At 40.4% G+C, this 11931-nt stretch overlaps 2 protein-coding genes across 2 annotated transcripts in view; one reads left to right on the forward strand and one right to left on the reverse strand.

Annotated features, from left to right (window-relative positions):
* Positions 1-8354, forward strand: part of slc23a4 (solute carrier family 23 member 4) — a 12897-nt gene extending 4543 nt beyond the window's left edge. The window contains exons 4-12 of the mRNA XM_008436516.2: positions 810-969; positions 2023-2204; positions 2443-2563; positions 2648-2804; positions 5307-5560; positions 5633-5797; positions 5894-6002; positions 6074-6169; positions 6329-8354. Of these exons, the coding sequence (XP_008434738.1) occupies positions 810-969; positions 2023-2204; positions 2443-2563; positions 2648-2804; positions 5307-5560; positions 5633-5797; positions 5894-6002; positions 6074-6169; positions 6329-6567 (1483 nt within the window). The 3' untranslated portion in view covers positions 6568-8354. The remainder of the gene's footprint in view (positions 1-809; positions 970-2022; positions 2205-2442; positions 2564-2647; positions 2805-5306; positions 5561-5632; positions 5798-5893; positions 6003-6073; positions 6170-6328) is intronic.
* Positions 7163-11232, reverse strand: LOC103481192 (protein FAM180A). The gene is made up of 3 exons (XM_008436515.1): positions 11001-11232; positions 8764-8861; positions 7163-8681 (listed from the first exon to the last, which is right to left on the reverse strand). Exons 1-3 carry the CDS (start codon positions 11077-11079, stop codon positions 8352-8354), a joined length of 507 nt encoding a protein of 168 aa, XP_008434737.1. The 5' UTR covers positions 11080-11232; the 3' UTR covers positions 7163-8351.
* Positions 11233-11931: the final 699 nt, after the last annotated feature.

Raw genomic sequence — 11931 nt, forward strand, 5'->3', positions numbered from 1 at the left:
ACCTCTCCACACAGGGGATAACCTCTCCACAGGGGGGATAACCTCTCCACAGGGGGGATAACCTCTCCACACATCATCTGAGTGGTTCAGAAATGGGTTTTCTGAAACCAGCTTTTTGTATTTCTGAATTTGTTTGATGATCTAGAAAAGCAAAAACTGGGGAAATATTTGACATGCTGTGTAGCAGAAGTGAGGATCCCGTGTTAGTTATGCCCAGTTAAGGTGACATTAAATCTGGTGTAAAAGCCGTTTTTGTCTTTGAATCCCACAGATTTAAAATGTGATTTGAGCTCTGAGCGCTGCAGCTCAGCCTTCCTGAATCCCGTCATCACAGCTGGATTAGTCAAGGAATTTCCGTCTCATTATGTCCGGAATCTGGTTTCTGCTAAAACCCGCATTCTCCTGGCTTAGCACCACTGATGCTTTCTTGTCCTTTCCTAAACATTCAGGCATGAGCTGGCAGGAAAACATCACCTTCAACAAACTCAGGGTTTTTCTTTCCCAAAGCAAACGTCTGCAGCCATTTTCTCCTCCAGTAACTTCCTGCATGATGCTGATTTACATGCTTCACTGGAAAGTCTGATGTGTATCGCAGCACAGAGACAATCATTAGCAGCTGATAGCTTTAACCCACTTAACCTCGAGTCTGTGTGTCTAATAGGAGAGTCACTCTCTAGCTTCACATGATCTGAATTAACTGTTCACATATGCAACAGATGGAGACTGTAGGTTTAAACTTCCTGTTTATGAATAAATCTAAACGATCTCAGGCTTTAGCAGCATTTTGCTAACATTACATTTGCCTCCAGGCTTCCCATTCTTCAAGGCGGCACGTTCACGCTGCTGGCTCCCTCCATGGCGATGCTCTCCATGCCAGAGTTTACGTGTCCTGCCTGGACCCAAAACGCCAGCTCAGTCAACACTTCGTCCACAGAGTTCATAGAAGTGTGGCAGAGTCGGATGAGAGCTGTAAGTCAGCTGTGAGCATTTAATCATTTAAAGCAAAGGTTGGTTTTATTTCCCTCTGGGATCAACACAGTATTTTTTTAATTGAATTGAATTAAACTAACAGCTGGTCACATGACTCCACTGGGTTTTACCTCTAAATTTAGCAAACAAAGCGAAACCAAACACTTTTTGTAATGTTCTGAAAAATAAACTGGGTTTAGCACAAGCTGTGGCAGCTGTGCACAGAAATGCTCAGGGTTTGATTAACATGCTTCAGTGACGATGTTGTGATGTTTGGAACACAAAGATTAACCACAATATTTGAGTTATTTAGAAAAAAAGGGAATTTATATTTGAAAGTCACATTTTTACTGTTATTCATACATTTCTAAATGTCACAGTTTTCAAACTTTATAGCCCATTTAGCTCCAGTGAGAAGGCTACATTATTAGTTTGAGGTTAAATATTTATACAATCAAATATATTCAGCTGACTGGCTAAATATTTAGTTATCTAAATAATTAGCCAGCAGGCTAAATATTCAGTTTAACCACAGTTTATTTAGCTACTTAGCTATGTATTCAAGTTGGAACTAATATTTAGCTAAACATGTTTAGTTAGTAAGCTAAATATTTATTAAAACTTTGACTTTTTTCTCAGTCTCAAGGAATTGTAATTTTTTCATTGAAGTGTTGCAATCATTGTCTTGTTTTTTGTGATTATTTTATGTATTTTTAGGGTTTTGGTTTCAGCAATAACCAGCCAATGTGCTGTCAGATAGAAATAAAAACTCTTAAATTATATAATTTCAATTATAATAATTTCTTTATATATTTATAGACTGAAAATATCCTAACAAAATGTCTTAAATAACGAGGTGTTGTGTTTCAAAGCTTCTACTGCTCATTTCTCTTAGTACAGGTTCACCACACTCCCTCTTGTGGCAGACAAGAGTATTACAAAAACAAAGACGAAAGTGAATTTTTTCCTCCTTTTTTCAAATTAAGTTTCCGTTGCTTGTTTTGTTGGAGTATAATGATTGATGCCTAAGAGCTGTGATGCTTCTGTCTCCAGCTGCAGGGCTCCATCATTGTGGGCTCCCTCTTCCAGGTGTTTGTTGGATTTTCAGGCCTCATCGGCCTCTTCATGCGCTTCATTGGACCTCTCACCATTGCTCCCACTATCGCTCTCATTGGCCTGTCGCTGTTTGATTCAGCTGGGAGCAGCGCTGGAAACCACTGGGGCATCTCTTCAATGTAATTCCTTGGACTATTTTGTATTTTTACACAAGAAAAAAAAAAAAACACCAAACAGTGTTTATGTCTGAGGAAATGTGTTTTTCTAAATCTGGTTCTTTAACAAGATTAAAGATGTCGATGCCTTATCCTTAATGATGATCCTTATGCGAAGACTGTTAGAGTTTTCTGTTCAGAATCTGTTTTCTCCATCTTCTGTTTACATTTCAGACTAATTTTCCGTCTGTCTGCCTCACAGGACCACAGCCCTGATCATCCTGTTTTCACAGTACCTCCGTCACATAGCCATGCCCTTTCCTACATACAGCAAGGATAAAAAGCTTCACACTTCTCGAGTCTACATCTTTCAGATTCTCCCTGTATGTAACTGAAGAAGTGATTTATGTTTTATAAACAGAGTAAATTGTGATTGTTTTGTTGTTGTTGCCCGTTTAAATTCTCAGGTCTTGTTGGGAATCACAGTTTCTTGGCTCATTTGTTACATCTTGACGGCGTATAACGTTCTTCCTGCTGAACCAGGGCAGTACGGTTACCTCGCACGCACAGACCTAAAAGGGGACGTAATCAGCCAAGCTCCCTGGTTTACCTTCCCATATCCAGGTAAGACATTAAGATTATATCTGATTTTTATTTTATATCTCAATATATCTAGAAGTCATGGAAAATGGAGATGTGTCTATTTAAAGCCAGAGATTTGTGTGACTGCAAAAAAAAAAAAAAAAAAGCTTTTCACCTTTTTTTTCACAAAATAATACAACATTTATATTATGCAATTTATGTAAAAACTAACAAATCTGTCAGAGGATGTAATGCAAATGTGAAAAAGCTGCAACAGCCTAATTCGCTCCCAAAACACATTTTTCACTTTCAGGCTATTTTAAAAATATATTTTTAATTATTCTAATTCTGAATATGACTGCATGCAAAAAGCATCAACTGGAGACGATCTAGGAAAACAGTGACATCAACAAAACTCCAAAATGTTTCTCTAAAAGTTATAAAAAAGATGGGACAGAAACTTATTGGGTGCTGTTTGTTGCTGCTGTCAAAAATTAACAGCGATTAATTTTTAGCGTAGCTATCAAGACACGAAAATGGGGTTTATTTTCTCTACATTATTCATTCATTTATAAATGTTACAGTTTAAAACCAAATGTTAAATCTGCAAAATAAATATTTAGCTACAAGCTAAATTTTTAGCTTACAGCTAAACACTTAGCTAACATGCTAATGCGAGCTTGCCCAGAACCGGAAGTGGACTGCTAAAAACAAAAGCTGGGTCTTAAACTCATTGCTGCTGGACATCCATGGGTAAACGTCTGTCCAGCTGTTAAAACGACTCATCCGATGTTCACAGCTGAAACTGCGCATGTCGAGACGACGGGGAAGGAAACGATGAACCTGAGTGAATTTGGCCCCCCCACCTTCTTCAAATCAGACAAAATTTGTGTCAAACGTTAGTGCTACGTTTGTGCTGGTTTGTGCAGCAAAAATGTTCGTTTGTGCCGCTTTCATTTTAAAGATATAAAGAAAGTAGGATTTCATAAAAGTTGAGGGGCTGGTTGACCTTTTGACCTTTATACTTTCATTAATATCTTCGAAGCCAAAGCAGCACAAACAAAAATTTTTGCTGCACAAACCAGCACAAACGTAACCGAGTTGATTGACACCCATTTTGTCTGATTTGAAGAAGGTGGGTGGGTGGTTGACCTTGGATGACCTCTAGAAACATTTCTTTATATCTTTAAAATGAAAGCGGCACAAACGAAAATTTTAGCTGCACAAACCAGCACAAACGCAGCACAAACGTTTGACACCAATTTTGTCTGATTTGAAGAAGGTGGGGGGCCCAACTTCACTCAGGTAAACAACGACGAGGTGAGCAGCAGAGTTAATAACCGTCATCAAGACTCGGCTTTTATTTGGGTAGTCAACTTCCGCCTAGTGAATTTACATGTTAGCTAAATATTCAGTTTGAAGTTAAATGTTTACATCATAAACTAAACATCTAGCTTTAACTAAATATTTGGCTTGAAACTGTAATACTTATAAATAAATGAAGTAACATGGTGAAAATATGACTTTCAGGCATCAACAATCAAAGAAGTATGGCTGCAATACTGAAGCCTTGAATTTCAAATAAAACATTCAGACACAGATTTAATCTCCTAAAACCTTCGAGCAGAATCATGTGCTAGGACGAAACCTGATTTGAACTTTGGGCCACAATTCCATGAGCTAGCAGTTTAATAAAATAAATGATAAAGCTCTGAGGTGTAGAGTTTGTAATGAAGGCAGCACAATAATTTGGGGTTAGTTCTCTTCAGATGGAAAAAAACATCACTGAGTTTTGATCCTAAACATTTAAGTTGAAGAGGAATTCTGTTTCTCGGTGGAAATTACAGTTTTGAATTGGCCTAGTCAAAGTTCAATATCAGATGTGATAGAAAATCTCAGGAGTCACGTGAAGAGGAGACTGAATATTAAAAATTGATTTAAAAAGATGGCTGCACAGTGGCGCAGTTGGTAGAGCTGTTGCCTTGCAGCAAGAAGGTTCTGGGTTCGATTCCCGGTCTTTCTGCATGGAGTCTCCATGTTCTCCCTGTGCATGCGTGGGTTTTCTCCAGGTACTCCGGTTTCCTCCCACAGTCCAAAAACATGACTGTCAGGTTAATTGGCCTCTCCAAATTGCCCCTAGGTGTGAGTGTGTGTGTGCATGGTTGTGTGTCTCTGTGTTGCCCTGCGACAGACTGGCGACCTGTCCAGGTGACCCCGCCTCTCGCCCGAAACATTAGCTGGAGAGGCACCAGCACCTCCTGACCCACTGAGGGACAAGGATGCAAGAAAATRGATGGATGGATTTAAAAAGATGTCAAATTTATGGAATCAATTTGTAGTTTTTCACATTTCTTTCTGATTGATGTGTATTATTCCCATTTACCATAAGCAGGAATGTAAACTTTTGAAAGCAACAGCATAATGACGAGATCCCAAAAAGTAAAGAAAGTTTTTTGTTATTAAAAACTGTATATTTAAGATGTTTATGTCATGATTTACTCATAGTCTCATTTTCTCTGTCATTCTGCTTTAAACCAAACCCAGGGCAGTGGGGGAAGCCCACAGTGAGCCTGGCCGGCGTGGTGGGGATCCTGGCCGGGGTCATCTCCTCCATGATCGAGTCTGTTGGGGATTATCACGCATGCGCAAGATTATCTGGAGCGCCGCCGCCACCGAGACACGCCATCAACCGCGGCATAGGCATCGAGGGAATCGGCTGCCTGCTGGCTGGAGCGTGGGGAACCGGAAACGGAACCACCTCCTACAGCGAGAACGTCGGCGCGCTCGGTATCACCAAGGTAACAGCCTTCTCGTGAGATCGCATCAGACTCAAAGAGCAAACACTTGAGCAGGATCTCCTGACTTTGCAGGTCGGGAGCCGCGTGGTCATCGTGGCCAGCGGGTTGTTCATGGTTGCCATGGGGATACTTGGTAAAATGGGTGCTGTGTTTGCAACCATCCCCTCTCCGGTGATCGGAGGCATGTTCATGGTCATGTTTGGTGTCATCTGTGCAGCAGGAGTCTCTAATTTGCAGGTAAACACCTTTAAGCTAAAACAGGGAAGTTTCCTGAAAGCTCCTAAAAAATTTCCGATCCTGTTCCGACTGGAAGATTTCTGCTCATATTTTCAGTACGCAGACATGAATTCATCCAGAAATATCTTCATCTTTGGCTTCTCCATGTTCTCTGGTTTGGTCATTCCCAACTGGATATTAAAGAATCCCAAAGCTATAGCTACAGGTACGTAATCAGTTTGTGTTACTTTGTTATTAATTAGCCTTTAAAAAGCTTCAAACCGTCGTTGTTTCCAGGTGTGGTAGAGTTCGACCAGATGCTGCAGGTTCTTCTGACAACCAGCATGTTTGTTGGCGGTTTCTTCGGCTTCGTGCTGGACAACACCGTCCCAGGTGCTCTCACACATCAACAACACAACCTCAGTGATCTAGTGGGGCATAGGGCTTTCTGCCCAGGGCTGCACAGCATGGGAAGGCCAAAAATAATAATATTTTGAGTAACAAAAGTGTTTTCATAAGAAGATATTGAAATGTTTTCTTTGTTTCCTGCAGGATCGAAGCAGGAGCGCGGCATCCTGGCCTGGAACAAAGCTCACGAAGACGATTCGTGTGAAACTCTGGAGACCGGACAGGTTTACAACCTCCCATTTGGCCTGTCCTCCTACCTGTCCTCCCTCTCCTGGCTGCGCTACGTCCCGTTCTGCCCGCCGGGCCTGTCCAGCTCCCTGGATCCCAAGCAGCCGCTGGGAACTCCAGACCCGGGTCAGATCATGATCGGAGTTGGGTTGTGAGTCACGGTGAAACCGTCATTTGGGATTTTCCAAACACACCACCAGAGGCAGCTCAGACTCTGTAACATCTCAGAGACGGTGTACTGTAGCAACAGAGTTTGGATCTTTTAATCTTTCATTTCACATCAGGTTTAACTGCTACGTTGAGTTTTAGATGAAATCAAGTGGTGAAGTCAGAAAAGAAGGACATGAAGAAGTAAAAACGTAATCTCTGCCATTTCTTAGAAATAAAAAGGCGACTGCAGAGCGAAGACACTTTGACGGGACAAAGTTCAGAAACATGCAGCAGCAGGCGAATGCSACCCAAATCTGATGTTTTCACAGCAGGATGTGGAGTCGGACCAGGAGTCATTATTATCATTTTCAGCCATTATTTACATCCAGATTCACCGTCTGGCTTCTTCTGCTGCTGCTTTATGACACACGTCTCACATCAGGGACGTAAAAGTCGGATAAAGTTTGACGTGAGCCGTCAGACTGTGAAAACTGTCTGATACCATTTAGTTCCACATATAGAAGTGAAACAGGTCAGTTGTTGTCAGTTTAACCCCTGACATAAGTATATAACTCTGCAAAAGAAACACGGAGACAGAGATTAGAATTCAACTCGCTGCGAGGAGAGGTGTTCGGAGATGCAACCAGTCACATGCCCCAAACAAACTCTGGCTTGCATTCCGCTCTCCCCGCTTTTTATTTGGGGAAAAGCCCTGGTTACAAATGGTTTCTAAAGGTGGGGGAGCAAACAGGCTGAAACTGGTTTACAGTATGCATTCCTCTTCCTTCTCCAGATGCCCCCAACTGGCCTTCTTCTCCTTATAAGGTAATGGTCAGCATGCATTGTTGACACCAGCAACTCTGTCTGCTGGCGTCCTGGAGCGGGGGTGGTTTTACAACCACATGAAACAAATATGTGACACAAGTTTCTACTAAATCCACACACTATTCATATACAGAAGAGATACTTTTATAGATAACTACATTATTTAGAATGAAAACTAATAAGTAGAAAAAGATAATATAACATTTATCCAACAGTTGTTCAAAACATTGGAATTAGGACATTCAGGCTGCCGTACAAATAAAATAAAATAAAATAAAATGAATAAATGAATCAGATGTGGGTCGTATCGCCTGCTGTTTGAACGCAGCCTGTTTGTGCTGAACCTCCAGGACTCCTGATGTTTTTTTATCTGTTTTTTTTTCATGCAGGCTACATGAACAAAGCAAAAGCTGAATTTAAAAAAAGTCTGTGGCAGGATTTGTAAAAATGTAAACATAACTGTTGGCATGCAGAGAAAAGTTTCTGCTTCTCACGTTTCAACAGTGATCAGTAACTTAAATTGGTAAAAGGAGTGAAACATGTCTGCTGACCTGCTGCTGCTGGATACATTTTTTGGAAAGATATTTAATCCAGTGGTGCTTTGCTTTGAAATCCAAGATGGTTTATTATTTACAGTGGATCCTTAATTACAAGAGATTAAAATTAATCCAACACAGACACTCTTATTAAAGTTTCAGATATTTTTCACTCATATTTGCATATTATTTTCACTTTGTTTTGCTGTGACTCGTTTAAAGTTGTTCTGTTTTCGGTCTCAGATGTCAGTTACATGCAGGTGCTACTAAATCAAATATCCGATGTAAATATGATGTAAATATGGGATTTCACACTTGAATATTTCAGTGATTTCTGTTCAGTTCATTTCTGATTCTCATTTCTTTCAGTTGCAGCATCTAATATTGAACGTTTAAAGTGACGTACATTAAACTTAAACACTGAACCCTCAGCTTGTCTGTGCCAGGTCTCGTTTTACAGCTTTGTATAAACCAACAAAAGACTCAGCCCACATTTCTCTTTGGTGAACAGAAGCAGCGCCGATCATCTGCTGGGTTGTGTACACCAACGTCATCAAGATTCGCTCGAAATCGTCCTGATGCAGCGAAGCGCTGTGATCCGACAGCCCAGCTATGAGCCCAAACACGTCCGTTAGCTTCTTGGGAACGATCTCCTCACAGATGAAGTTCAGATTTCTGGTCTGACGGAGCGAAGAAAGTTCAGCGTCGTCGACAGAAAACCCCCCACTGGGCTCAAAACGTACGCCGGCCATCAGGATCTGATACACAGACAGAAGAAAGGGCAAAAATGCAACAAATGCACATTCAGAGGTACATCTGGGTCATATTTATTTTATTCACCTCGTATAACAAATGGGCATCACTTATGGTTTTGTAGAACGTTGGATTTCCAGCTGCTGAAGATCCTCCTTTCACTTTGGCTGCAGCAGGAAACAGAACTTTGTGCAAAAATAAAAATAAAAAACAGGACCAAGAATATTTAAATAAGATTATCTTCACTATCAACTTTACTTCTCTATACACATGTTCAGGATTAATGCTGTAAACTCTCAGACGTGGATAAATCTTTGTGTCAAATGAAAAAACGACTTTATCTTTAATGGAGGGTTGCTGCTCTGCTGCACGTCATGAGCTTCAAACTCTGACCTCTGACCTTACAGACAAATCCTTTCTGCAGACACTAAACCTCAAAGCTACAAGGAGAATCAAAGGAGGAGCAACACATGGAAAATATTACACAGTCCAAATGATTTCAACATGCAATGCATGGTTTTAGTTTCCCCGGCTTTACGTTGCAGAACGATCACAACAGGATGTGCAGCAACAGAAACAATTTAAGATTCAGTCCTTTAGTTTGAAATAAGAGGAGCCAATCTGCTGCTGTGGTTCATAAAGTGTGAAGCAAAGATTCAGATGAAAGGAAAAAACTGAATAAAAAGATCTCAGTGGAGAAAAAGATCAATGGATTAAGTTAAATAATATGGCATAGGATTGAAAACTGACCCAGCTTTTATTTTGGTAGCTCACTTCCTCTTATCAGCAAGTGAGTTAAATATTTAGTTAGAAGCTGTTCTGCTCATGCATCTCCTGTAACGTTTCCATTTTCATTATTAAACCATAAGCTTAATAATCAATAATCAAGCTGCTGTCTGCATTTTGGTCCAACTTTAAGAACCATGCAACACGATTAGCTTAGCCTTCCTGTTATCATCTCGTCTGAATTAACAGACACAAATCAAAAATGTCAATTTCCAGATTCCCAAACTGCCTGTTACTCTGGGTCAGTGGTAAAAGTTTGACTTTTGGAGTCTGAGATTGACTCCTGGTTCATCATGAGTCAGAATTTATTCTTTAAGAGCCAATAAACATTTTGCTACTTATTATTCATAGTAATGAAGAAAAGACTTTATGTTGCCATATGTTTAAAAGATTATTGAGGTCAAGGCTTTTGGAGGATGAAGAAAGAAACTGAAACGGTTTTGGATCCATGTTGTTTTCTGGCTTTGCTGCTGTAAAGCATACTTCAAAATAAAATATAAGCAGCCATGATGAAGATCATAAACTGGAATGGCGTTCATAAATCTCTCTAAATGGTGGGCACCGTCACACGCCCGGCTGCAGGCCATTATGTGGAAAACGTCAGAAGGTCCCAGAGTCGCAGACTGAACTCAGATGTTCAGCAGCTGAAAATTCACCAGGATTTACTGACTGACTTTCCTTCATAACATTTTACGTCCCATCAGTCACAGTTCTTGTCAGTGGCTTTTTTGCATTACTCACATCACTACTGTAACTTTCATTTTGATTAATTAGTTACATCGATTTTAACATTCCACCACCATTCATCACTATTTTCCTCTTTTAAGTTCTGGCTGGAACTTTTGTATTTGCGTGTTTCCGGAACGCCTGTAAATCTGACGCACAAGTGCTAACAGCAGCAGCAGGAACGACAGAGCCGCTTCTCCTGGCCCTCTGGGGGTTAATTAAACTATTGTTATGCTAAAATCGGTTAGCCTATCAGCAAAACTGTTTAAGCTTAAAATAGCATCTCAATGCTAAACATGTAGCTCCAGCACAGATGCTAACGCTAATGTAGCATCCATAGTAGCAGCTAACGCTAATGTAGCATCCACATTTCTGAAGAAGCTCCATGAATGATGAGAGAAACTCTGGAAAGTTGAACGAATAGAAAAACACTTTGCTCCAACCTGAAGGCTGAACAGGTTCAAAACTGTAATCTTTGCTGTTGAGCTCGTGTATTATATTTATTTACATTCATTCAGCAGCAAAAGGAATCTAAACTAAAACATTCTGCCGCGTAAAATCAAAACAATGACTAGAGGCTCTGATATCTAATAGAAAATTATTTAATTGGTTCTTAACCTGATCCGATCTCGTTATCGTTTATTCTGAGAAAGCTTTTAATTTCTTCAAGAGGAAACTTCAAACTGCAAAGTTTACTGCATTAGAACAAAACAATAATATATGTATCTAGATATATATAGTTTAATTAAAAGGACATAAAGTCAGATTTAAAATTTAGAACTTATTAATAGCTGGGCAACAATCCGTCTTACCTCTCGTCTGGGATTTGGTGACCCCGGTCCTGATGAAGCAGTAGAAAAGTCCAAGCATCACTAGTCTCCAGGAAACCATGGCAACCAGATCTACCTGAGGATGAAACCAGGCTGCAGTTTGTCTTGGTGAAGACTTTGTGTCCTCTGGTTCAGTTTGTCCCTGTGTCTCCAGTCCAGCAGCTCCGTGTTTCACCGTCCAGTAAACCTTCTTCTCTGCTGTCCTCAGACTCTCTCTCTGTGTCTCTGTCTTTCTCTCTCTCTCTCTCTTTCTCTCTCTCTCTCGCTCTCTCGTTCTCTCTGTCTCTCTCTCTTTGTCTCTCTCTCTCTGTCTCTCTCTCTCACTCTCTCTCTCTGTCTCTCTGTCTTTCTCTCTGTCTCTCTCTCTCACTCTCTCTCTCTGTCTCTCTGTCTCTCTCTCTGTCTCTCTCTCTCACTCTCTCTCTCTGTCTCTCTCTCTCTCTGTCTCTCTGTCTTTCTCTCTCTCTCTGATCTCTCTCTCTCTCTCTCTGTCTTTCTCTCTGTCTGATTTCTCTCTTCTCTTTGTTTTTAACACTAAGATGGTTTCAGGTTCAAACTCCTGCTTCTGGTTTATTTTAGTAACTTTTGTGACACACTTTCCTTTTCCTCTGAATAAATCATTTATGTTAACATCCCGTAGTGAAAAATAAAGATAAATGTGTCACTAAAATGTTACTTTTAGCTGCTGTTTGCATGTAAGAAGCTCAGTGAAGTCTTGGAAAAGTATCTTCAGCCCTTTAGGGGAGTTTTATGAGACAGAGCAACACAAAGTGTGTATGTATGTGAAGTCCAGGGAAAATGATTCGGTTTAACATTTCCGGTTCAGTGTGATGCATTTTGGTTGCCATGACTACAGATCTTTAAATTCAAGTTACCCAAATATGTTTTACAAATAAAAATCTGGAAAAATCTG

This window comes from Poecilia reticulata, linkage group LG19 (genome assembly GCF_000633615.1).
Source record: "Poecilia reticulata strain Guanapo linkage group LG19, Guppy_female_1.0+MT, whole genome shotgun sequence".
NCBI lineage: Eukaryota > Metazoa > Chordata > Actinopteri > Cyprinodontiformes > Poeciliidae > Poecilia > Poecilia reticulata.

What these genes read in the sequence shown, in the direction of transcription:
- LOC103481192 (XM_008436515.1), bottom strand. Translation starts at nt 11,079, where the DNA reads ATGGTTTCCTGGAGACTAGTGATGCTTGGACTTTTCTACTGCTTCATC. An exon ending in CACCAAATCCCAGACGAGAG is followed by an intron (nt 8,862 to 11,000) that starts GTAAGACGGATT and finishes TTTTGCACAAAG; the next exon opens with TTCTGTTTCCTGCTGCAGCC. An exon ending in ATGCCCATTTGTTATACGAG is followed by an intron (nt 8,682 to 8,763) that starts GTGAATAAAATA and finishes TCTGTGTATCAG; the next exon opens with ATCCTGATGGCCGGCGTACG.